General features: G+C 54.9%; 4 protein-coding genes across 26 annotated transcripts in view; 2 read left to right on the top strand and 2 right to left on the bottom strand.

Moving 5' to 3' along the window:
* Window positions 1–100: 100 nt before the first annotated feature.
* Window positions 101–4,208, bottom strand: POLR1C (RNA polymerase I and III subunit C). The gene is made up of 9 exons (XM_028509238.2): window positions 4,098–4,208; window positions 3,903–3,974; window positions 2,110–2,217; window positions 1,731–1,863; window positions 1,331–1,450; window positions 1,094–1,246; window positions 785–934; window positions 561–677; window positions 101–424 (listed from the first exon to the last, which is right to left on the bottom strand). The coding sequence occupies exons 1-9, from the start codon at window positions 4,164–4,166 to the stop codon at window positions 306–308; spliced, it is 1,041 nt and encodes a 346-aa protein (XP_028365039.1). The 5' UTR covers window positions 4,167–4,208; the 3' UTR covers window positions 101–305.
* Window positions 4,209–4,303: 95 nt separating this feature from the next.
* YIPF3 (Yip1 domain family member 3) lies at window positions 4,304–8,990 on the top strand. Its single transcript, XM_028510419.2, has 9 exons — window positions 4,304–4,542; window positions 5,161–5,358; window positions 5,763–5,869; window positions 7,190–7,235; window positions 7,374–7,466; window positions 7,623–7,754; window positions 7,954–8,067; window positions 8,290–8,413; window positions 8,506–8,990. The coding sequence occupies exons 1-9, from the start codon at window positions 4,462–4,464 to the stop codon at window positions 8,652–8,654; spliced, it is 1,044 nt and encodes a 347-aa protein (XP_028366220.1). The 5' UTR covers window positions 4,304–4,461; the 3' UTR covers window positions 8,655–8,990.
* A 1,077-nt stretch (window positions 8,991–10,067) lies between these two features.
* On the top strand, window positions 10,068–14,727 carry LRRC73 (leucine rich repeat containing 73). Of its 2 annotated transcripts, XM_028510429.2 has the most exons (6): window positions 10,101–11,262; window positions 11,861–12,021; window positions 12,367–12,489; window positions 12,877–12,977; window positions 13,125–13,347; window positions 13,498–14,727. In XM_028510429.2, the coding sequence occupies exons 1-6, from the start codon at window positions 10,991–10,993 to the stop codon at window positions 13,566–13,568; spliced, it is 951 nt and encodes a 316-aa protein (XP_028366230.1). In that variant the 5' UTR covers window positions 10,101–10,990; the 3' UTR covers window positions 13,569–14,727. The 2 variants fall into 2 exon arrangements, with proteins under 2 accessions (XP_035880041.1, XP_028366230.1); XM_036024148.1 differs by lacking the exon at window positions 12,367–12,489 and having other exon boundaries at window positions 10,068–11,262.
* Window positions 14,223–24,559, bottom strand: part of TJAP1 (tight junction associated protein 1) — a 25,790-nt gene continuing 15,453 nt past the window's right edge. For 13 of the 22 annotated variants that reach the window (XM_036024135.1, XM_036024134.1, XM_036024129.1 and 10 more), the window contains 9 exons: window positions 21,609–21,715; window positions 20,796–20,921; window positions 19,225–19,253; window positions 18,338–18,499; window positions 18,062–18,128; window positions 17,796–17,825; window positions 16,925–17,032; window positions 16,737–16,820; window positions 14,223–16,040 (listed from right to left, as the gene is read on the bottom strand). In XM_036024135.1, the coding sequence (XP_035880028.1) occupies window positions 14,940–16,040; window positions 16,737–16,820; window positions 16,925–17,032; window positions 17,796–17,825; window positions 18,062–18,128; window positions 18,338–18,499; window positions 19,225–19,253; window positions 20,796–20,894 (1,680 nt within the window). In that variant the 5' untranslated portion in view covers window positions 20,895–20,921; window positions 21,609–21,715 and the 3' untranslated portion in view covers window positions 14,223–14,939. The remainder of the gene's footprint in view (window positions 16,041–16,736; window positions 16,821–16,924; window positions 17,033–17,795; window positions 17,826–18,061; window positions 18,129–18,337; window positions 18,500–19,224; window positions 19,254–20,795; window positions 20,922–21,608; window positions 21,716–24,559) is intronic. The other 9 variants (XM_028510345.1, XM_036024132.1, XM_036024139.1 and 6 more) reach the window with 2 other exon arrangements.

Here is a 24,559-nt window from a genome sequence, read left to right as displayed (position 1 = left end):
ATTTGTGCCCACTGTTCCTATCTGTCAGTGCCAAACCTATTTTGACATAAGGCCCAGTATTTGTAGACCAAAACTGAAGAAGTAGTCTCAGACAAAACCATTTGTGTTTCAGTGTGAATTTATTTACATGAAGGCCTTATAAAGGCATAGTCACATTTTGTGGCACATTTAACAAAATGCATCAACTGAAATAAAGCTACCTAGTCATACTGGGCTCTATGTAGCAGTCCAATGGCAACAGGTCAGAACCCAGAACCTTCAGCTTGCATCAGGAATATCCAGGCCAGTCAAGTCTAGTGCAAGCCTCAGTCCATCTGAACTGCATCTAGTTCATCCAAGAACCGCCGGCATTTTCCCATCAGTACCTTGATGGCTTCGCTCACCAGCACATCTGGTGGCAGTACTCCCGTTGACTCAACAGAGACTGTGAAGCAAAGAGACATTTTAGTCCACACAGGGCTTACAAAAGCTCCTGTGTAGGTTATTGCTAGATTTCACATCTGGACTCTGCAAGAAAGCTATAGCACCAAAGAACTAACCCCCGCAAGCTGCATACTCACAGATATAATGGTCCCGAACCCGAGCAAGCCGTACCACCTTCTTCAGCTTCTCATTCCGGAAGACTTCCCTGCTGAAGGTATCTAGCCGGGGATTGGCAACTCTGGCCACCTTTTTACCTAATGAAAACAAACTACGTTATAAACATGAGTTGAGCTTTCTCTCTGCCACTTTCAAAAAATACATACTTTAGGTCCTGACCCAAACAGCATCCCAAATACCATACCTTGGACTTCATGCACCTCGATAACACCAGGTGAAAAGCACCGGCTCAGCTCCTCAGCTGCCTCCCCTTCAACGGGCTCCAACAAGGAGATGTCTGGCAGGAGCCTGTAACTGGCTGTTGCCACAGGTGAAAACTTGGCATGATCTTTGCCTAGAGGGAAATCAAAGCCTGTGGGGAAACCCTTCTTGACATTCCCAAAGGCCCAATGACTTTCTGCCTGCTGTGACATTTCAGTGGGTTCCTTAGTCATACTTCACCCAACTATATTCAAACTACCTTACTCCCCCCAGCAGCCCACAGGATCCTCACCAATGCCCTTGACACAGTGCATGAGTAAGTCAATCTCCTGGCCAGGCCGCAGCTGAGCAATGAGGATGTCATCGTGCACCGGTCGAATGGTGCCCTCGGGGAAGAGGTCAGCTTGGTTCCCCAGGGGAACCCATGTCATGTGTCTGGTGTACACTGGAAGAAAAAGCACATCAGAAAACCTCAGTCCCTAAAACACACCCACCAACAGGTGGGCTCTCTTACACTACCAATACTTACCTTTGTGGTTCACATAGAGTTCATTGGGGTCAGAGGAATCTTTAGCAGCATGGGGGTTTCGAGTGCACCTGACTTGGAGCCGAAACTGCAGAGTATCGATTTCTGTGCCTTCTTCATCTCCTGCACAAAGACAGAAACTCTTAGACTAGTGCACACCTAAATGCCAGGCACCAACTATACTGAGTGCATTACACTTCTGATTTAATCCTCTTAAATTGAATTAGGGCAAGAACAAGTGTTCCCCCAGGTAGGAACACTAATGTATGAAAAGAGGAGTAACTTGCCAAGGTCATACAGTAAAGTCAATCCAGGATTTGAAAATAGGCAGTCTGATTCCAGAATCAACTGCAGAAGAGAGCTGCTCTCCTTTTCCCAAAATTTCACTTTCTCAAACCCTCACCTTGGATCCGGTATTCAAAAAGACGAGGATCAGCATGAATGGGAATGAGCCCCAAGCGATGAGCAAGGATCTCGTCCTGGACAATGGATGTGTTGTTGTACACCAGGACCTTTTCCACAGCCATGGTGGGCACCTGCCCAACAAAACAATCACTCACCTACCGAGACCCCACAGATTTCCCATCTACCCCCCACCTGCTGACACAGATAGGGAGACTGCTTCCTAGAAGAATGTTTGTGTTTGACTAAAAGTTTACGAGCGAGCAGGAGAAATGCTCAGCAAAATTTCAGGGAAAATAAACCTCGAGACAATTCTACAAGTGAGGTAATGGCAAGGTATCCCCATGCAACTCCACCCCTGCCACCACGCCCACCCATACCTCAGCTAACAGGATACGTCGAAAAGCATTGGCAATGGCTGCATCGATTCCCACCATGTCAAACTCTAAAGTGTTTTCATCCATGTGTATCACATCCACATGGAAGTTCTAAAAAGACAAGAAAAACACAGAATGAAGCTTCCTCTCTGTATAGTAAATACCCCCTGCCCTGGGTATTACCCTTAAAATATTAATATTCTCTCACCCAACAATCTCCCTTTGCTTAGATGTTCATTTCTCCCCCAATCCTTTATTAGTTTTGTTTTGTTTTTGCAACCCCCCCCCCCCCAATCTGGTCAAATCTCTTTTAATGGTGAGGACTTCTTGCATATTTTTAAATTAAATTTACTGGGGTGACAATGGTTAATAAGATTATATAGATTTCAAGTGTACTTTCTATATGTGATCTGTATATTGCATTGTGTGCCCAGCACCCAAAGTCAAATTGTCTTCCATCACCATCCATTTGATCCCCTTTCACATCCCCTCACCCCCCTCTTTCCTCTGGTAACCACCATACCATTGTCTGAGTTTTTGTTCATCTGTTGCTTTCAGTTTTCTATCCCGCATGAATGAAATCATATGGTCAACTTTTTCTGACTTGTTTTGCTTAGCATGATATTCTCAAGATCAATCCACATGGTCATGAATAGCAGTATTTCATCTTTTCTTATGGCTACATGGTATTCCGCTGTATGTACCACATCAACTTTATTCAATCACCTAGCAAAAGACACTGCTGTTGTTTCCATGTCTCTCTGCATTATGGCTTCTAGCCAGATTATCCAGAGGCTATTCCACCAGAGAACATGTTTCCATACTGCTTAGTCCAGCTAACACTACTCAATCCTTACCTTGCTAGACTATTCTGCTGTAGAACATTTGGCATTGTTGATAGGATCCCTCATTTTCAAACTCTAGTACCTTGATTTCTGAGCACCAATCTTTTGGTTTTCTTCCTTCTCTGATGAATCTTTCTAAACTCACTATCTTCTACCTACTCCACAAATATTACTATTTCCCAAGTTTTCCCTCCAGAGTGACCTCAATCACACTCAGTGGTTTTAGCAACTATCTGCAACAACTCCTAAAATTACTACTACTGATCTCAATTCAAACGTATATGCCACTAGCCCGACAGACTTCTCCATATGCAGGACACTGAATGTATCATCATTTTCCAAACCAATTTCTCAATAAATGACGCCATTATGCCTTGGTTTCCAAGCTAGGTCGTTTTACAGTACCCAGTCACAACCCCTATCAAAGCAATCACCAAACTTACGTTGTATTCCCCTTTTGCTTCATCACCTACAGTCCCTAAAATATACTTCAGTCCTGCCTACCATTCATATTCTGGCAATAACGAAGTGTTTGGACATTTCCACAGCACAGATCGCACAAGCCTTTGTAATTTGGCTTCTGTTCTTAGTCCCTTCTCACCCTTCGCTGTTCTCAACTTCTGTTCATCGTTCTAGGCTCAATTCGGATGTTTTCTCTTTCAGAAACTCTTCCATACGTTTGCCCTCCTTCCCATTCTAGATTAAGTGCCTCTGCGAGATGGGATAACTCCCACCGCAGGCCCTCCCGCGTCATCCTTACTGCTAGCAACTGTCTTTACTACATTATACCACAATCGTTCGTTTACGTGCGCTCTTTTCCAACCAAACTGAACATCTGTTCGCAGAACAGGGTGGAAACCGCTCCCCGAAGACAGCTTCTGAAGCACAGGCTGCTCAAATCACACGGTCCGATCCTCGTAACCCTCTCCAGACACCTCCAGCTCCACCCACCTTCTCGAAGCGGTCCTGGTCCCAAGCATCATCATAGCCCGAATAGTTACCGGGAAAGTCGGTGGTATGAACCTAAAGCAAAGAGAAACGAGGATGTCTGCGAAGGGTCGCCGAGGCCAAGCCCATCCCTACCCCGAACTTAACTCATCCCTGTCCCTCTCTCACTTTTCCCGACCTCAAGGCCGCAAAGCTTACATTGCGAACCCCGAACTCGCCTAGAACCACGCGGCTCCGCATTTCTTCCACCGCCTGAGTCGCCGCCATCTTCCACCCTTCCACGTGACTAACGTAGCAACTGGCGCATGCGCTCTGCCTCCTTTGTCTCCGTGGCAACGCGTTACCCTGAAAGGCTAAATATCGCGAGATTCTGCCCTATCTACATCCACGTCCCCAGCTTCCGGAAGTTTGTTTTCTCCAAACATCCGGGTTTCTGTTTTTTGCGTTCCGGCTAATCCCACCTCTCTCTCGCCCCTGTACCTCTTCTATAAGGCACACATCTTTCCCACTCCTCCGCGTGCGGGAGTAGCGCGACCTTCAGCGACGGGAGCCCTCGAGGGACATGGCATCTACGGCCGCGCCGGCCAGCGGCTCTCGAAACGGGGCTGGCCCGGAATGGGGAGGGTTCGAAGAAAACATCCAGGTAATGGCCTCAAGGCTCCGGCAGCCCCAGCCATGGGGCTGGCAGTCGCCCTGAGGCGTCGTACGGACTTTCCTCCGGGGCCTGGAAGTTGCTCCATTTGCAGCACTTCACTTCTGCCTTAGTTCTTCGTGCACACGAAAGTCAGTGGGAACAGAGTTGACCTGAAAGGGCCAGACTTGCACTCGAGCCAGAAGGCCTGTGGTCTGTGGGCCCACTAGCTCTTTTTGCGGGACAGTTTAGGATGTCTGTCGGCGTTAGGCATGGCGGGGACTGAGAGGGTGTTTGCACTGACTAAAACCACATTGTGTGCACAGTCTCGTTTGAGGGTTGGGAAAGACAAAGGAAATAAACAATTTTATAGCCCTTTGGAGTTTTGAGAGGGAAGGTAGGAGACAGACATGTGTGGGAGACAGGGAGTAGGTTTCCTAGGCTAGAAAAGAGAGACAACCAACCAAGGTTCTGAGAATGAATGAGGGGAAGGAGTGGCATGATCTATGGTGATCCAACGCCATATCCCTAGCAGTGGAAGAATAAAGCCCCAAGCTCAGGGATGAACAGAGAAGGGCTTGCAGACTGGAGCAGAAAGGTCCTGAACACTAAAACTTACTGTTTTCACAGGGTGGGGGCTCAGCTGTGATTGACATGGAGAACATGGATGATACTTCAGGCTCTAGCTTCGAGGATATGGGTGAGCTGCATCAGCGTCTGCGCGAGGAAGAAGTAGATGCTGATGCAGCTGCTGCTGAAGATGAGGATGGAGAATTCCTGGGTATGAAGGGCTTTAAGGGACAGCTGAGCCGGCAGGTGGCTGATCAGGTAAGCAAAACTGGATGCCTGGCAGGTATAAAAGTATACCTGGGAGGTCCCAGGTTCTGGAGGTGATGTTGGTGAAGCCTTGGTTGTCCGGTTAGAACCATGTAGAAATCCAACAGAAAATAAGCAACAGAGCAGCCCTGGCTGGTGTGGCTCAGTGGATTGAGTGCCAGCCTGCGAACCAAAGGATTGCCAGTTCTATTCCCAGTCAGGGCACAGGCCTGGGTTGCAGGCTGGGTCCCCAGTGGAGGGCATGCGAGAAATGACCACACATTGATGTTTCTCTTTCTCCCTTCCTACCCCTCTTTCTAGAAATAAAATCTTAGAAAAATAAGTAAGCAACAGATCTTGGAGCTACTGGAGTTTCACAATACCTACCCATCCCATCCTTGTCTTCCTTATTTCAGATGTGGCAGGCAGGGAAGAGACAAGCTTCTAGGGCCTTCAGCTTGTATGCCAACATCGACATCCTGAGACCCTACTTTGATGTGGAGCCCGCCCAGGTGCGAAGCAGGTGAGGACCCTTCTGACAGAAGCTGCCCTCCTCACACCTAGTCCTTCATCCAAACTGCAGCCAGAGGCCAAGCCCTTAGACGCCCCTCTTCTTGACATCACCAGCCCTCATCATTGTGTCTGTACTCCAGCTGCACCATTCCTCTTACCAGTCTGAGAGCAGGACATGGTGATAACACATCATCTTCTTTTCCACGTAGTAAACCACTTACCTTTCCTGGAAACCTAGCTCAGATGTCATTTCCTTTGTTCCCCATTCCTCAACCCCATCCCCAGCTTGTCCTTTCTGGGTGCTCCCACAGAACTCTTGTAACAGATAACACTTCAGCCATGCTGTGCTCTCTTTTTCTTGATTCTGTCTCCCTAGAGATCTCTTCAAAAGTAGGCTCTGTGATTTGTTTACACTTTTATTCCCAGCACCAGAACCGTCTCTGAACCAGAATATCAGTACATACTTGTTGAATGAGCTTTCAAGAACCGGAGTTAATCTTGGTTTGGTTCTTTGTTTATCCTTTAATTTAACCAATGCTTACCAAATACCCAGCATACTTCACAAGTATTATTAAGCTTTTGCTCTGTACTAGGCACTCTGCTAGTTGTGTCTGAGTTAATGGTGAAGACAGACGGGAGCCTTGCCCTCAAGTGCAGTTACAGTACAGCACTCATTTGCTATAAAGGGACAGGGGGCAGGGCGGGGTGGGGGGGGGACACCTGACCCAGAGTAGGCTGGAGGGTGGGACAGGGTGGGTTTCCCAGAGAGTAAAATCGAGCCAAATTCCAAGGTATTATTAGGAGCTGGCCACTTAAGAAGAGAATGGGGACTTGCACTTTTATTTTTCCTCCCTGGAATTTTCATACCACTTCAAATATATTTCAAGAAAATCCTCAGCAGTGCCTGGAGGAATGGTAAGCAGGAAGAGGCAGGAGGCACACTGGTTCCCTCAGGTATTGCCTTTCCTTTGAAACCTTTTCCCAGGACTTCACCATCACAGTTCAGCATTCTGGGCATTCTCTGCTGAGGTTTGCCTTTTATAGGGGAGCAGGTCAAGTAGGTAAATTGTCAAGCCCTTTCCCAAGACCCACCTGGGCTCCCCGAGTTTCCCATATTATGGCTGCATCAGTCAGCACAGCACCAGAGGGTTTTCCTTCCTGGAAATATTTTTAGGGGCAAGGAAGTGATTTTCTCCTTCCTTGTATGTCTTTACTATCTTCTTCTCCCTTTACCATCTAGCATGTTCTCTAGAGTTAGATGAATAAGATTCAGGCCCTCCAGAACCTCGTAAGTGCTGCCTCTGCTCTCATCTCTCCTCTCCTCTCTCAGGCTCCTGGAGTCCATGATCCCTGTCAAGATGGTCAACTTCCCCCAGGTGAATGGAGGGTAGCATGACTGGAAGAGCAGGGGGGAAGCACTAGAGAAGAGGGCGGGGTCACCAGGCAAAGCCTGGGAAGGAATAAACGGAAGAGCCATTGTCCCCTCCAGCCTGAATGACTTGCTGTCTTGACAGAAAATCGCAGGTGAGCTCTATGGGCCTCTCATGCTGGTCTTCACGTTGGTTGCCATCCTCCTCCACGGGATGAAGACATCTGACACCATTATCGTAAGCCAGACAGAGGACTTTGGGGGGTGGCTGAACTGAGCAGAAAGCTGCCCGAGGAGGAGCTGGGGGAATGAGTGAGAAGCAGTCCAGAGGACAGCCATGGGCAAGGCTGGGGTCAGAGGCCTCCTAGGACTAAGTAGAGCCTTCCCCACACAGCGGGAAGGCACCCTGATGGGCACAGCCATTGGCACCTGCTTTGGCTACTGGCTGGGAGTCTCATCCTTCATTTACTTCCTCGCCTACCTGTGCAACGCCCAGATCACCATGCTCCAGATGCTGGCACTGCTGGTAAGAAGTCCGGTGTGGTGGTGGGGAAGGGTGATCTTACAGCAGTAGCCAGGCCTTGGTCTGCATCTGTCCTGGGGCTCCAGGGCCTGGAATGGGGTAAGCTGGCCAGTGGACCATTTTTTTTCTCAGGGTCCCCATGAGGGTCTAAAGGCCAGCCCAACCTGAGAGAAATTTTCGTCACCATCCTCCTCCTTCCTAGGGCTATGGCCTCTTTGGGCACTGCATTGTCCTGTTCATCACCTACAACATCCACCTCCATGCCCTCTTCTACCTCTTCTGGCTGCTGGTGGGGGGGCTGTCCACCCTGCGCATGGTAAGCTGGGCAGATTTCCAGGAGCTGGCTGTCCTCCTGGGGAGTTGGGGAAAGCAGCCCAGAGCTCAGGCGGAAGTTCACAAAGGGCTCAGAGGAAGCATGTGGTGATGGGGGGGGGGGGGGCGGGGTAAGAGCCCGAAGATGGTTCTGCTCTGGGGAGGAGTATCTTCACACTGCTCACTTTGGAGCCATGCCCTCGGAGCTGTATTCCTGTGGCCCTAGGTGGCTGTGTTGGTGTCACGGACTGTGGGCCCCACACAGCGGCTGCTCCTCTGTGGCACCCTAGCCACCCTGCACATGCTCTTCCTGCTCTATCTGCATTTTGCCTACCACAAGGTGGTGGAGGGTAAGTGACAGGAGGCCTGGTGCGGGGAGCGGGGAGAACAGCTGCTGGGGCAAGGGCCAGCCAGCTCATGCTCACTTCCATCTTTCTTTCAGGGATCCTGGACACACTGGAGGGCCCCAACATCCCACCCATGCAGAGGGTCCCCAGAGACCTCCCTGCTGCACTCCCTGCTGCTAGGCTTCCAGCCACCTTGCTCAACGCCACAGCCAGGGCTGTCGTGGTCACCCTGCAGTCACACTGACCCCACCTAAAACCCCTGGCCAGCCCCCTTTAACCCAGCTGCAGAGTGAAGGAAGACTAAAGGACAGAACTGATGACATATGTCTCTGTGTTGGGGTCTGCAGCTGCCACCGAACTGTAGCCACTGAAGCACCTCCTTTGACACCCGTCGGGGCTTCTGAAGGGCACAGGGCCGGCACCCCTGGCCAGGACTGCAGGGCTCTGCAGCCAGTGCACAAAGTGGGTCAGTGCCTCTGAGGCCCTCCTACCACCTACCCCTTCCTTCCTCTTTATCTCTCCCACATTGTCTTGCTAAATAATAGACTTGGTAATTAAAATATTGGCATCTGGAACTGCAGCTGCCCTTCCAGTGGTCCTCCCTGCCATTGTACTTCCTGTACACCTTCCCGTTCCTCTGTCAGCGGTCCTAGCGTGATACGTTCCTTTATTTATACCCTCAGGATGCAAGATGGGACAGGCAGGGTAAAGGTGGGACAGCCCAGGCTACACTGAAGGCAGTGACTGAATATGGAACCTGTCCCTGAATGCAAGGGACATCTGACTCAGAGCAGCAAGGGGACCGTAAGTTTGGTGGAGCAGAGTACCCAGCTTGAGTCTGGGCTCAGCTGTACTCTTGAGACACCAGTGAAGCAGTGACAATTGGACAAAAACTTCCAGACTCTACCTCACGTCTGTCCAAGACCCTTACAGACCTGGGCCCATGTGCAGGGGTGAGTTTCCCACAGGAGCTCACACTGGAAGCCAGACCAGGCTTTGCCTGGGTTGTGGTGGGGCTAAGGAACAAAGCTCTCTTCAGTTCTGCCCTTCCTCTTGAAAAGTGCCGGTTACCCTTAAAAACCCGCCACCACCCATTTAATCTGCTCTCTGCTAGTTCACAGGGAATGGAATTTTTGACCTCTCTTCACTACTCGCACATTACTCATTAAAAAGAAAAATTACCCTAGTAAATCTAGGTCAGCATCTTTCCTTCCTAATAAAGGGACTAAGAATGATGTGACCTTCATTTGCGGGCTCTGTGAGGCCCCTACACTATCACCCTTGGACAAACCTCCAACATTACTGCCTACACCATACAGTGTGTCCTTCCGGAAAGCTCCAGCCCACTCCATGGCCTCACCACTACTCCAGGTCACTGGGCCTGGCACCCTGCTTATTTTTGCTACCCCAGTCTCACTGGTACTAACAGCCTCTTGCACCTGGCGAAGGGGCGGTTCCAGCACCTTGAAACTACCTGCTCCAGAAAGCTTTCGTGGTTCCCCTGTGCTTAGTAGCTGAGGCCATCTCTACCCGGCCAGGATGCCGGGGCCCACCACTGCGAGGCCGCCATCTTGGCAAGGGACACTCCAGAAGTCCTTGTGGGCTGGAACCTCACGTACAGTGACTCCCCTCGCACGGGTGGGGTGAAGCCGGGATTAAAGGACCCTAGGTACTTTTAAACACAGGAGGGCGTGCCTAGGATCCAAGCGCAGGCAAGAGGGTCTGGTCGTTAGGAATGGGGAACAACCAGAAAATGGGCAAGAGAACCCGGTCACCCGAGACACCTCCATGTCTCGAGCCTCCATTCCCTTCCCACCCCTGCCGATCTCAGGTCTCAACCCTGATACCTACTTTCTGCCTGTTCTGTACCTCACACTCGGGAAAAGGGCATCCTCACCTCTCCTGAACCACCCAGTGCGCACAAGCTTGGTGGGCTCTTTCGGCTTGGCAAGGGAAGGGGCGGAGCAAGCTCCGGTGACGCGGCCGTTACCATGGGAACTTGCCGCCCGCTCCGGCTCAGGAACCAAAGATCCTGTGGCCGCCTGTCGCCCGCTGCCCGCCTGCCGGCTGCCCCTCTTGCCTGCTTTAGGCTCTCCTTGCGGGCGAGGTAAGAGAAGCCAGGCTAGAGGAAGGCAGGGAGCAGATGCGGCCTCCGAGCTGGGACCAGTCTCACGCGTCTTAAGCCAAGGCCCCTTCACCGCTACCGCTGCCGCAATCGCGAGGGACGAGTACAAGCGCGGAGCAGCTCCCGGCCGATCAGGGATCCCTTGTCCCGGCCGCCGGCCCAGACACAGACGGCACGGTCTGCCCCAGCATCAGCACTGCGCGGTCTCAACTTCCCCGGCGACCTCAGCGCCTGCCCCATCCCAGCCGGCTCCGTCTGGGCCCCAGCGCTCTTCGTGGCCGCCACCGCCACCTCTACCGCCGTCTGCGCCTCTGCTGCGCCTCTGCCGCCGCCTTTGCCCCCGTTCCGGCCGCGACCCCAGCCCAGGCCCGATCTGAGCCCCAAACCCGCCCACTACCCTGCCAGCCTCGCCCGCGGCCCGGGCCCCGGCCCCGGAGGCCCAGCCGTAGGTAGGAATGCTGCCCAGCTCCATCCAGATTTCAGGGGAGCCGCTGTCAGGCGCCGAGGTGCGGGACATCTGCCGCGGCCTGCGCGACAACGCCGTGCGCCTACTCTCCCTACGCGGCTGCCGCCTCTGCGACCGCGACTTCGGCCGCATCTGCCGGGCCCTGGCCGGGGCCACGTCCCTGGCGCAGCTCAACCTTAACCTGGGCGTCGTGTCCAGCCCCAGTCGCATCAAGCAGCTGGCGGAGGCGCTGCGGACCAACCGCTCCATCCAGTCCCTCTTGTGAGTGCACTCCCTCGTAAGGGGGTCCCGGACACTGCGCCCCTTCTTGCACTCCCTGCCGCCTCCTTTTCCTCCACACACCTTCCTGTACCTCTTTCCACCAGCCTCCCTCTCCCCCGACCCTTACACACACCCCTCCTTCCTCTGCCCATGACTCCACATATCTCTTCTCTCCGGACTTGGCACATGCAGCCCCACCCCACAGAAGATGGGATACTCACCTCTTCCTGGTGGGGTACGTGTACCTCCCACCTAATCACCCGCATTGACTTCTGGGGGCAGCTACTCAGTTCACAAGAAGGAACACTGCCCTGGGGACTAGATCCCTGTCCCTATGTCCTGCCTACTGAGGAATCCTAATCCATACCCCCACTCCTTCTCTGTGCTCTGTCCTGGGTTCCAGTCCCTGCACCATAAAAGAAAGCGAATTCCCCTTCTACCTGTATTCTTTTAGAATCTAGAATTTTCTTTCTCTCTCTCCAAGGCCTTTCCTCAGTGCTGTGACTGAGTGCCCTCACCACCTCTAGGGCTCACCCCTGTCCCCTCCAGATAGGGCTGATGACTGTGGTAACCGCTGCTCTCTGGTCTCACCCACCAGCCTGCATGGGAGCCCCCTGACAGATGCTGGGCTGGCCTTGCTGAACCCAGCCCTGGCCCTCCACCCTGCCCTTGTGGCTCTGGACCTGGGGGACTGCATGCTGGGTGATGAAGCCATCAACCTCATCTGTGGCCTCCTCCCCCCAGATGGGGCCAAGTCTGGTGAGCAGGGCCCTCCTAAGGGCATGGGCTGGCGTAGCCTTGATGAAAAGCTAAATAAATGGAGAAGGCAGGGTCTGTGGCCCAGAGCTGAGGGCTCTGACAGTGTGGGTGAGAATGTTTTTAAATCCCCTCAGGAAGGAGAAGGATTAGGGGCAGAGCAGGATGGAGAATCTGGAATCCAGGTCTGGTGGGCAGGGAAGGCAGGGTCTCTGAGGGTACTGGAGGTCTGTGGTGGGGGTGGGGTGCTCCCAGGCACTAGGGACACCCTAGAGACCAATGGCAGGGTAGGGGTTTAAAGAGGGCCTGACCTTCTCCATCCTGGCTTCTCCTTATGACGTTGCCCAGGTTTGAAGGAGCTAACGCTGAGTGCCAACCCTGGCATCACCCCTAAGGGCTGGAGTCGCCTGGCCATTGCTGTGGCCCACAGCTCACAGGTCCGCGTCCTCAATTTGGACTACAACCCCCTGGGTGAGGCTCAAGAAAATCCCTTAGATTCTCACTACCCCATCCCCATTCAAGAACCTGGGACCATCAGCTGCCACGGTAACCCCCACACTAAGGAAGGGAAGATAGAGGGAGGTCTGGGAGGTAATAGAGGAGCCCCCTGTGTAGATGACCAGGTGATGACCAACAGGTAGGTCGAAGAATCCATCACCACCTGTGGGCCAGGCTTGCTGTATGCATTCACTCACAAATCACAATGTTCCCCTCCTGGCCATCTACCAGTTGTCGCGTTTCCTGGCCTGGGGGTGGGATCTAAGGTTGATAGGGCAATGGGGAGGCTGTCCGTGTAGACGGATTAGCAGGCCCGTGCATGAACTCAGGTGAGTATGTGTGTGCGTGCTGTCTCCCCAGGTGACCACGTGGCCGGGATGCTGGCTGTAGCTGTGGCTTCCAGTCGAACCTTAGAGGTTCTAGATTTGGAGAGCACAGGGCTCACCAACCAGTCAGCTCAGGTGAGACTTCTTCACATTTGGGGAAGGCCATGAGTTGCGATGGAAGTTAGTCAGGGTGTCTGTGGACATGCTCAAGGGGTGGCAGGTTGGAGTCGGGGAAGCCACGTTAACTGTGTTTGTCCTTTTCTGTACTCTCTTCCACCCCAGACCCTGCTGGACATGGTAGAAAATTATCCCACAGCCTTGCGGAGCCTGGTGTTGGCTGAGAACAGCATTAGCCCAGAGCTGCAGCAACAGATCTGTGACCTCCTTTCTGAGGGGGAGGAGGAGGAGGAGGTGGCAGGAGGGCCTGGTGACACCCAGAAACAAGAGAGGGGGCGGGAGCCTGCTGCCCACCAGAGGGGAAGCAGCTCCTGGATGTGCCCTACTGGTAAGAGCCCTGAGGGTTCATTGGAACCAGATCTGAAGAGACTCGGGACCTGGGAGAATGGGTGTGGGAAACCTAGGCCACCTTTTTTCTACTTATGGTCCCCAACAGAGGAACAAATGGTAGTCTAAACACCCCTCTATCCTTCCACAGATCCCAGCTCTCAGATGGTGCTAATGACATCAGGACTAGGGGACAGCCTATTAGCTGAGACTGAGATGTGACTCTCCACTTGGGCTTCTGCATATCATTACATTTTCCCCAGGATCAGGCCCTGGGGCTTGGGAGGGAGGGGTTGCCTGGGGCTCTGGCAGCTCATGGCAGTGGGGTGGGAGGCTCTGGAAGCTGTGAATTGCCTTGAACCCAATGGTTCTGGACTTGTTGGCAGCTCTGGCTGCAGCCCGCTGGCTCGGAAGAGATTTTATCAACTCTACAACCTGTGTGGCTGTGGTCACTGGGGGGCTGGCGGTAGGGGAGGAATTGGAACTACCATTAGACACCACTAGGGGGCAGTGCCACCCCACAGCCAGAGCATTCTCTGATAGCCCCCAAAGGCCTCAGAATGGTCTGGCGCAGGCCTGGGACTTCTAAGAACCTAGGGTTCTGAGGTGATACCTTACACAAGCCCTATAAAGATATAATGAAGGTAAAGAGCTTACCTCCAGGGCTCAGCTGGACCAAACCCTACCTCAGGGGAGACTCGAAGTCCAGTCAAGGTTATTTAAGGTGCAGCCCCTCCCAACTGCCTGAAGCTCTGGGCCCAGGGAAGGCCCAGGCAGGGTTGGGGCAAGGCAGAATCACTAGCAAAGAGTAGGACGTCACAGGAACTGGGAATACTCAAGAATGGAGAAAAGAATGGTCATTAACAGACAAATTAGTCCATACCAGTAAAATAGTTTTATTTAATTTTAAAATAGTCATCAATGTGAAAATTTCCCAAGGCTGGGAGTAACAGTCTAGAGCCAAGGTTGGGAGGGGGGCCAGGCCTCACCTGGAGCCCAGCCTGAGGCCCCGAGTCCCACCCCATACTTGCTTCCAGAGGAAGAGACAGCTGAAGAGAGCCCTGAGTCAGCCCTCTCCCTCTCCCTGGAGGGCCTGCTGGGCCAGGCCCCCTGAAGGCAACAGCTTGTGCAGAGGGTTTGGGGAGGGGGGAAACAGAAAACAGAAAGGTTAATTGAAAACAGAAATTAGAGGTTACTAATCCCAAAGACACCCCCTCCCCTCCCCACAAAACCCCCAATGGCTATGGAAGGATGATGGAGGACAAACACCAATGTGATGAACCCTCAGCTCCCCAGAAGCCCAACTGGGGCTGGACTGATTTGAAGAAAGGTCTTGAGCCCAGCTGCATGTTACCTTTGGAGAATAAATATCTTAAGGGGGAAAACCCATGAGGCAAGTTGGTGGCAGTCAGTCAATGCAGCTGGAAGGCCTGGTGTGACCCACCGCCTGACCCAACCGCACCAGGAACAGAGCTGTGTAGGCCTAGAGGGAGGGAAGTTCAAGGGCCTGGGCTGGGTAGGGGACCTCGAGCCACAAGGGTACAGGCCCCCCGCAGTCCCAGTGCAGCAGTGGCAGGAAGGCAGGCAGGAGCGCTAGTTGAGCAGGTTGCCCTGCTCCTGGGCCTGGGTCAGGCTGTCCTTACGGTGCAGGTGGTGTACCCCCATCCTCTTGGGGCTGCGCTGGGGGCGACTGGAGCCGGGGAGTGCCCAGCTCCTGCCCTCAGTGTGGGAAGTACCAGGCCCTTTGTCTGTGCTGCTATCACTGGGCAGCAGGCTCTGTTGTTCTTCCTCGGGGCTGACAGGCAGGTTCAGCTCTTCCTCTTCTTCCTCCCTGGGCAGGCCAGAGTCAGGTTCTGTTGGCAGCAGAAGCCCACTCTCACAGGATGGGGAGGAAGGTACCTGAACCTCCTCGTCTCTGTCCGTGGAGTTAAGAGCAAAATGGTGCTGCAGCTCCGGCAGTTCATCATGTCCAAAGGCTGTGCGCTGGGCCGCAGTGGCCGGTGGCGGAATGCGGTCCACAAATGCTCGCTGCCAACTGGCCAGTAGGTCCTCTTCAGAGCTGGCAGAGCTGACAGGAGCACTGAGTGTCAGGGGGGCCGGGCCGGGCCGGTGATGCGGGGAGGCCTGGGCAGAGGCAGGGCTGCTGGGCGCTGGGCTGGGTCGGGCTCGCTCACTCCCCTCCTCCACCAGGCTCAGGGAAATGGCCTGGCGGGTGGCATAAGTGCAGTTGGGCAGGGGGCTGTTGCGGGGGATTCGCACTTTATCCTCAGAGAACTCGATGACCTTTCGGCCAGGATACAGAGGGTGTGGTGGAGACGGGGTGGGGTAGGGGCTCAGCTTCTCCCAGGCTGGCAGAGGCAGGTCATCCTCTGGGGAGCCCCCAGCAGCACTCAGAGAGTGGCACTCCCCATTGGGTTGGGGGGTGGGACTGCCAGGGGCTGGGAGGCTGGCTGGGTCACCTGGGGCACCCCCACTCATGTCTACGTGCACAAAGACATCCTCAGCCAAGGGGTGCCCGGCATTGCCCGACTGGGCCGAATTGAGCAGTAAAGACTCTGGCTTCTCCAACACCCGGGCAATGACCGAGGTGGGTACCACAGCCCCTGATGCCAGGCAGGGGGCAGGGCCTGGGCTGGTGGCCTCTTGCTCACTATGCAGATGTTTCCGAACCATGTCCTGTAGCTCGCAGGGCAGCTGGGGTAAAGAGCAGAAAGGAAGAGACATGCGTGATCCCAACCTAAGACAGGCTGACTCAGGGCGGAAGTCATGGTACCACGCACAAGTGTAAGACTGCTGTGTGTTCAGCGCTTCGCTACACTGAGCCTGCAGCAGGCTGGGGTACAGCCTCACTTCACAGACAGACTGAGGTTCAGAAAAGGCAAAGTAACTTGAGGTTTTGATTAGCACCGCCAAGATCTGCACCTGGAACTGGTGTTAAGGCCCACATGTGCTGAAACTTCTATGTCCCCTATCTTAGCAGTAGCTTCTGCCCAAACCAGACATCGGTTTAAGGATCTGTAGTGACTGGAAACCTTGAGAGTGACTGGAAACCTTAACCACCCTTAAGCCTAAGGGTCTTGGGTCTAGAGTTTGCCCCTTGGGGTGGGGGGATCTCTCAATGTTCTTAGGCTGATAGCTCTGGCCACTCCCTCCTTCCTGCAGGGAACCCTAGAGTCTCTCTCTCCCTGTATCTGTTCCAGAAATACCAACAGGGCCAGCCCCAGCCCTAGTGCTAGGCCCTTGACAGCATACAGGACACAACCAGTGACAGAGCTGACTGGCTTGAGAGGAGACAGGGAGGCTATGGGGATGGAGAGAGATGCAGAAACCAGAGTCAGAGGAGTCCCAAAAAGACTAGACTGGCATTGTTGGGGTGGGCACTGTACTCACATCAGCAAACTTGTGGTTACGGAAGTGGGATTTGTTGCACTTGAGGAGCTGCACAGCCAGGTTGCAGTCCAACCGGTACCGTTCCTGCAGACACAGACGTGGTTCAGAGCCCAGCCCTGCCTGAGGGAGCAGGGCCGGGCTGGGCCAGAGCAGACCCCAGGCGAGGAAGGCCCTAGAGGTGCACATACATTGAGCTCCTCCAGCTTATTGATGGTGTTCTTGGCATCCAGCAGCTTGTTGGTCAGCTCTACAATCTCCCAGTCCAGTGTCTTCCTGTCCATCTCAGCCTTCTTGATCTGAGACACAAGACTCGTGGTGAACCAAGCCGAGGCCCTAGCCAGCCCTTCCACCCCCTCCCAGTCCAGAGACACAGGAAGCCACAGGTGCCATGGCAGCCAAGGCGGACGGAACAGACACAGACGACGAACAGACAGAAGGAGACGGAACACCTGTCCTGTTCTCCGGGCTGTGAGGTGGGGGCTCTCTGAGCATGACCTGCTGCCACCTGGGCCCGGCAGTACATGAGCTGCCCATCCCTCGAGGGAGCCTACACACCAGGCAAGGCAGCTGGTACCTGAGAGAAGGTAACTGCAAACCCAGGCGCTAAAGCCTATGTAGGTAGCTGTTTCCAGGATCAGGCTAGGAAGAGGGAGGAGGATCAGGCTAGGAAGAGGGAGGAGGGCGTAGGCTGCGGGGCAGCTGGGGGAGCCTGTGAGATTATCTAGTTGAGCTGAGAGGGAGCTGCAGGCTGAAAAGCAGCCTTCTGATCTTCAGCTCAGGCCGGATCTACAGCCCTCTTCCCCAGAATGGCCTGGGCTTGCAGCCACTGCCGCCAAGCAGCTGTGAGTGTTCAGTGGTGACATCAATCACTACCTCTGCCTGAGCCAAGAGCAGGCTCCCAGCTGTCCCCCAGGAAGGAGGCACCGACTACTGAATGGGCCTCACATAAGGAAGAGGAAAGGAGTGGGCAGAGAGAAATGACCAGGGCCCCAGCAGTCCCAGATCTCAGCAGAGGAGGAGGCCAGGTCAAGGGAGAAAACACACAAACTCAGACGCAACTGCGAAAATCCAGCTGTGGCTAAGAGAGGCCTGAGAGGAGAGTGCGGCAGCAACGATGGCAGCATGAGGGGGAGACGAGGAGAGAAGAGAAACAGTGTGAGCATTAAGACAGTACCAACTTGCACAGCACACTGTGGTCCCCTCCCCACCACTGCCAACATCCCCTCCCCAAGCCCCAGGGCAGAATGGCATTCCCTTGGCAAGTCCGAGCCCCCCGCTATGCTGTGAGCACAGTGCCAGCCGAACCGCCCCCCCGGACAGATTACCAGCGTGTGCAGCTTGTCCTCCAGCTCCTGGTTGGTCCTCTGGGAAGCGGTGTAGCTGTTCTGCAGCCTGCAGAGGAATACAAGGCAGACCTCTGGGTCTTGATCCTGTCCCCAGACCCTGCTCAGCTTCTCTTTTGTAAGGGATCTTGGGCAAGTCATTCTCCTCCCCAAACTTCAGCTTTCTCACCAAAATCAGATGATCTCTGGGGCCTCTTCCGGCTAACCCCAATGAACGGGAGATGCACGCATGCGTGTCCTAGCCCCTCGTGCCCATACCTACGGAACTTGTCCTTAAATTTGTCCAGCTCCTCACGGCTCTGGCCCAGCTCCAGCTCCAGGCAGTCCTGCCCGATTTCCAGCTCGCGCTCCAGGGCCTCAGTGCGCCTGGTGGCCAAGGCCAGGCGCCTGCGAAGCTCCTCATTCTCCTGTTGCAAGAGCCTGGCAGGGTGAGGAGGGGTCAAGAGCAGAGGGGCATCAGTGATAGGAGGGCCATCCCTGGAGCCCCAGGCTGGTCAGAAAGGAAGGAATAGGAATGACAGGAAGACAGGCACTGGGAGCAGATTCAGTCAGAGTCTGGGGCCACAAATTCCACAGGCCTGTTGGACCTAAGAACACAGCCTGGCTTGGGGGGTCAGGGAGGCAAGAGGGGACAGTAGATGGTAGTGCAACCCCCCACTTGTTGGAGAAGAATGAGAGGACAGAATTCCCAGTCTGTCTCTAGTTACAGCCAAGTCAGCTGCCCACCGAGCCCGCAGCAGCTCATTTCCCCACTACACGACCAGGCTGCTCCATTATTAATCTCTTGGACATTGAGCCCAGCACCGCCCTCCTCTCCAGAGGCCTCACGTGGCTGACAGAAAGGGTTCCAGGGAGGCGGCTGGCACAGGAGGGCCAGGAGCTGGGGAAGGGATCACTGCCAAGAGCAGGCCCTCAGAGCCATCCCCTCCTCAATTCCAGTTTCTCTTGGAGCCTGTGGAACAAACCTCTTTTTCCAAAAGGAATATCCACAGGAAGCCTCCTCCCAGAGTCCCTAAAATACCACCCGCAACCCAACATTTACCTCTACCTAATCCAAGGAAAAGTCCAACTATCCCAACAGCCTTGCCTGGAGCTAAGAGGGGCAGAGTTGAGGCAGGGCAGGCTCTTGGGCAGCAGATACTCACTTCATCCTCTCTGCGTCAGTCAGGGATTCCTGGGCACAAAAGAACAGAAGCCTGAGGCTCAGCTCTAGACCTGGCCTCCTGCCTGCCCACCCTCCAGGAAGCCCCGGAAAGGGCCATTTCTGAAGCCCAAAGACTCTCACTGCAGAACAGGGCTGAGTGAGTGCCCCCTAGAGATGGAGGCAATCCAGTAATGCCCAGACAGGCCTAGATCACTCTCTCTCATGCCAACCAGAAGATTCAAGAACCCCTTCCAGCCCTCACCCTTACACACATCAGCTCCAATCCCTCTCTTAGGCCTAGAGTCAGTTGCAGGTAAGTCTTGGTACCCATGCTACCTCTCCCAGGGATAAGAAGAGTCTCTCAGCCGTTCACAGGATGCTATGAGCCTCACAGGCATGGCAAAGACCTTCCAGAGAAGAAACCGGGCTGAGCTGTAGCAGGGTTCTGGGCTCTGACAACCAGGCCAAAGTGGGGCCTTACAGAGGCTCAGGAGGAACACAGGCACAGGTAAAGAACTGCTGGGCCAATCCTGATAGAGAAGCGAAGAGTCTCGTCTTGCTTTTGACCTCCTGCCCCATCCTCCTGAACCCCTTCGTTGATCATGGCCCAAGAGTCAGGGCTCGGCCAGACGCAGAGCAGAAAACGCATGTGCTGGCAAGAGGGAAATGTTAATGGGCCCGCTTCCCCGCTTCAGATGGAACTGACTGCTCCAAACGCCAGTCAGGGCCCAAAAATGAGGTGGGCATCCCAGATCACGGACTCTGGAGCCACTGACACCTAGATTTGATCCTTTTCTATCACACACTGGTTATATTAACTGCACTGAGCCTTAGGGTCCTCATCTCCAAAACCAGGGAAGGCCCCTTGGGTGGTACCTAGGCATGATACCTGGCCTTTTTATTTACTGTTCTCTGAGCTGAAGTGGGTAAACCCTGGCCCCTGTGCCCTGAATCCGACCAGAGCAGCCGTGGCTCGCCTGATGCTCAGCACGTGCTGACCGTCTCTCGGGTTCTGAGTGCGCTCCACACACTGCAACAGGGTGGGGACCAGGAGCAGGAAGGATAAACCACCGCAGCATCTCTCCCCTCCTGTCAGTAGGCCCAGCGAGGGAGGGTGACCGATGCATTAATGAACGCTGCCCAACCAACACAAAGCTGGAGGAAGGCCGGACTTCTGGGGACAGTGAGGAACAGCTGGTCTGGTGGAATAAGCCAGAGCACCGCCTCCCAACAGCTCCCAGAGGGGCTGTGGGCTGAACGGCTCGCTCCACCAGGGGAGGACCAGAGTCCCGGGCTCCAGCAGGTTAGGGCCCCTCGGTCTGGCGGGTTGTTCCTTGCAGGAAGAACCATACTGCATGTGTGGGGTCATCTCTGCTAAGCTACCAAGAAGACTCTGGGGCCACAGACAGGTGGATGTGTGCCCACGGTGGCCCCTGTGAGCCTACACAGCCCCACCATACTCTCACCCCAATGCTGGGGGCCAGAAGCTACTCATGTGGGAGAAGTCGGCTGGACACCCAGCCTCAGGAGCCTGCCTCTGCCAGCCAGGGTCAAGGTATCGGCCTTGCTGACCTCCTGCTCCAGCTGGGATCCAGGAACTTCCAGGCGTAGCTCCCGATGTTCGGGTGGTGCCTTACGGTAGGGTTTCTTAGCAGGGGCTGCACTGGTCATTCTGGGAGGTGAGGGCTCCGTGACCTGCTTGAGGGGAAGCGAGGATGGAGGAACCTCAGAAACAAAGGCAAGAGGCCTCTGACTAAAGGAAAAGGATGGTAAAAGGGGGATATGTAGGGGCCGCCAGGCAGGCAGACAGGCTCGGGCATGCTAGGGTCACAAGAAGGGTGGATTCTGGTGTGCCGGCGCCTACGGAGTTGCGAGAGCCCTGCGGGGGTCCAACAGGAAGAGCCAGTGGGACAGGCGGGACGCAGGGCCTGCGCACCAGGAAGAGTGCGCCACGTGGAAGAGGGCAAGAGTCTGAGACAGCCCACCTCTACTTTGTGGGCTCAGGAAAAAGTCTCGAAGGGGAAACTGCTCTCGATGAATCAGCTTCCTCAACTCCAAATTGGGGTGAAAATAGCACCAGTTTCATAGGGTATTGTGCGATCATATAAAGCAGTCAGAACAGTGCCTAGCACTTAGGAAATGGTCGATGTTAGCTTACAAAAATAACTAACCAGAAAGCAAGGGCTTGAGGACATTCAACCAGCCTAGGCTCCTCAGTGGGGGTCTCTGAGCTCGAGAGAGCCTTAAAGGCTAAGCCCCACTAGCCTCCACCACTCTTCTTTCACCAGCCCCCAGCAGAGAGGAGCCACCTGCCTGCCCCAGCTCCTGCCAGGCTCCCCAGGAGAGCCACGGGGGGCGGGGCGGCATAGGCCTCACAGAACGTACCGTCTGTCTGTCGGCAGCTCGCTCTGTTCCGCCGTCCGGGAGTTAGCCCTTGGCTCTCCACATCCCACGGCCCCTCCACTTCCTCCTCTAGCCAACAGCTTCTGAAACTGGAGAAGGCAAGAAAGTGGAAACCAGGTGTCAGCCGCCTGTCTGTCAGTGCCACAGGCCACCCTGCCCAGTGTGGGACCTGGAAGGCCCCCCAGGGAGAGCCAGGCAGGAAAGCCACGGACAGGGGGCTGGGAGAGGACTGGACGCACTGGGTTCCCGCCGTCTCCATGAGCACTGCCGTGTGTGGCCGTGTGCATTTCTGGTCTCAGTGTATCCACAGGCCCGATCCAGAAGTAGGTCAGGTCTGTCCTGTCCCCACCCTGCCCCACATCTGTTCTGTGCACCTCCCAGGCCTCTCAGAGTCTAGGAACAACAAAGAGGTTTAGAGAACATGGGTGGCGGAAGAGAATACCAGGAAAAAGCCTAGCAGAGCTGTAAGATGCTGCTGGAAAGAAAGCTCCTTCCAGAAGGAGCCCATAGATTACCTCTGTGCACAGCGGTGGTGAACGAACTCAGATGAGAGGGCTGGGTGGCGGGCCGGAGGAAAACCTAGTAGGCAGCAGTTTAGAGCAATGATGGTGCTCACACAGGGCAACAACGATCCCCCTCGCCCTCCTCAGACAGTTGGCAGGTGCCCGAAGACATGTCTGGTTGTCACAACAGGAGCGGGTGCTCCTGGCATCTAGTGGGTGGAGGCCAGGGCTGCTGCCAACCAGCCTGTAACACACAGGGCAGCCCCGACGACAGACACAGCGGCACACAGTATGATGGAGCCGAAGCTGAGACAGCCTGGCATAGAAAGCTCACGTCTGAGGAGCTGGGACACCTGGGTTCCAGGCTCAGTGATGCTTCTGACACACCACCATGTGGCCTTTGCTCCCTAGATACGCCTATTTGTCATCTGTACAGGGTGGCTGCACTAAGTGCCCTGTGTGGTCCCCTCCAGGTTCTTGGGGTTCCGAGCTCTGTCCCCACCTGCAATAAGCTGGGCAACAGCAGGGGGCAGCAGCCACCACAGGGACCAATGGAGACAGTAACCTCAGGTAGCCTTCTGGGCAGAAACAATCTTCCTGCTGCCATCCACCTCAACAGAGCTGGGGGCTGAGGGAAGCCTTACAGGTTAAAGCGTGTGTTCCTGCTGTTGGGACATGCCCTGGCCACGACTCCTGTCACATTCCAGCAGGGCCCGAGGCAGGAAGAATGGTGAGGGGTAGCGAGGGCGGGGAGGCAGGAGTGGCCTCCCTCCTCTGTCTGAACAGTCTGGTCTCTGACTGGGGGTTCTCGGGGACTGGGGTGTGACAGCAGGCACGAGCCGCCAACCTCCACCCCTCTGACAGTGAGGCAGAACGTGTCCCCACAGGGCACAAGCAGCATGCTGTGTTGGGCTGACTCCCTGTGCAGGAATCCGGGCGGGCCTGAAGGGACAGTACATTCCTGGGGTGTGGGAGCAAACAAGTCACCCCACAGGTTCCCCACGGCTACTCCTCCAGATGGCCCCAGGGTGAGCATTCCTACAGTCTGGGGGACAGGCCCAGAAAGCCCCAACCAGCCCGGGTACTTGGGCTCTGACACTCAGGGGGTGGGAGAGGGGGTGTGTATATAAGTTGGAAAAGGGGCAGAGCCAGAGACAAAGGAGTAAGCGTTACAGGTGGCCAGAGACTCTACAACCCCAGGGGAGACTCCCATGCTGGCTGCAGCCTGCTCCCCCTCTCTATAGAGAATCCAGGCCCCCACTCCCCATCTCCTCCCTTTGGCTGAGTGGCCCCCTTCTCCCTGCAGGCCCCTTTGTGTACCCCCCTCTATTCTCAGCTGCTGCTTTTCTTCCCTACCCTATTCCTGCCGATGCCCACACTGTCCTCCAGGCACCAGAACATGTTTTGTTTATGAGCAGTGGGTGGACCAGGAGGACACTGACTGCTCAGGTATCTGGTAATTCTACCCGTGAGGACAGTGGCTTCACCTAATGCCCGCAGCTCTCACTCTAATTGCCACACATCCTACAGCTCATCCTGCCTCCCCTGACCTCCAGCCCCCACCCCACAGGCCCACAGCACACATTCCCAGGGGGTCCACAGTAAGGCAGTCTGGCTTGCTGAGGGGCAAACAGTGTGGATGTGGGTAGCAGCAAGAGGGAGGAAATGCAGACGCAAACTCTGAGATGAGGAATGGTGGGGCGATGAGGGGGGCGGTTCTCACACCCAGCCAAAGCTTTCCCTTTTCACTCGTCAGTCATGGGGAGGGGAACCAATCCCAACTGGGGAAGCAGAGGCAATGCCCACCAGGGAGAGAGTCCACAGGGAGCCTGCCATGTCCCCAACACAAGTCCACAGGAGTCTGTGCCACTCCCTGCCCTATGTCCATAAATACCAGTGCATGTCGGGCCCTTGCTCCAGCTCCTGGGATCTGCTAAGTGCCCCAGATCAGCCCACAGGCACCCACATTCCCAAACTGAACAGGAATAGCATGAGCCTGGCAAACTGCTGTCCTTGACCAGAAGCACTACCGGGAAGGGCAGACCTGGGTGTGAGAACAATGCTAGGCAGAGACAAAACAGGCAGCACCTGGACCCCAGGCCTACAAGCTGGAAAAAGATGAAAGGTCAGCTAAAAGGCAGCAGAGCAGACCCTCCTGGAAGCCCAGCTACCATGTTCAGCCTCCATTGGCCACACATTCTCCACCCAGAGGTTCCCAGGTGGCCTTGTGGTGTTCCAGCCCAAGGAGTCATCCAGCCTTGTGTGGAGAAAAGACCTCCAGGGAAAGCAGCTGGATGTTCACAATGGGCCCTGGACCCTGAGGAACAAGTAAGCTGCCCCTGGGGTGCCTCAGCCTCTTGGTGCCCACCTTCAGGGCACGTTTAAGAAACTGGTCCTCTGAAGGTCTAGAAATTGACAGGGAAGGATCCC

Source organism: Phyllostomus discolor, chromosome 4 (genome assembly GCF_004126475.2).
Source record: "Phyllostomus discolor isolate MPI-MPIP mPhyDis1 chromosome 4, mPhyDis1.pri.v3, whole genome shotgun sequence".
NCBI classification, from domain to species: domain Eukaryota; kingdom Metazoa; phylum Chordata; class Mammalia; order Chiroptera; family Phyllostomidae; genus Phyllostomus; species Phyllostomus discolor.
The sequence above is the reverse complement of the archived record's forward strand: the minus strand, read 5'-3'. Positions and strand labels throughout refer to the sequence as shown.

Bases quoted from the DNA above. Each gene is read 5' to 3' on its own strand.
- POLR1C (XM_028509238.2), bottom strand. From the start codon at position 4,166: ATGGCGGCGACTCAGGCGGTGGAAGAAATGCGGAGCCGCGTGGTTCTA. The intron at 678-784 runs GTATGGTATTTG...TGTTTTCATTAG, and splicing joins CGAGGTGCATGAAGTCCAAG to GTAAAAAGGTGGCCAGAGTT. The intron at 425-560 runs GTGAGTATGCAG...TTTGCTTCACAG, and splicing joins GGTTCGGGACCATTATATCT to TCTCTGTTGAGTCAACGGGA.
- YIPF3 (XM_028510419.2), top strand. From the start codon at position 4,462: ATGGCATCTACGGCCGCGCCGGCCAGCGGCTCTCGAAACGGGGCTGGC. The intron at 5,359-5,762 runs GTAAGCAAAACT...TCCTTATTTCAG, and splicing joins GCCGGCAGGTGGCTGATCAG to ATGTGGCAGGCAGGGAAGAG. The intron at 7,755-7,953 runs GTAAGAAGTCCG...CCTCCTTCCTAG, and splicing joins TCCAGATGCTGGCACTGCTG to GGCTATGGCCTCTTTGGGCA.
- LRRC73 (XM_028510429.2), top strand. From the start codon at position 10,991: ATGCTGCCCAGCTCCATCCAGATTTCAGGGGAGCCGCTGTCAGGCGCC. The intron at 12,490-12,876 runs GTGAGGCTCAAG...CTGTCTCCCCAG, and splicing joins TTTGGACTACAACCCCCTGG to GTGACCACGTGGCCGGGATG. The intron at 13,348-13,497 runs GTAAGAGCCCTG...ATCCTTCCACAG, and splicing joins CTCCTGGATGTGCCCTACTG to ATCCCAGCTCTCAGATGGTG.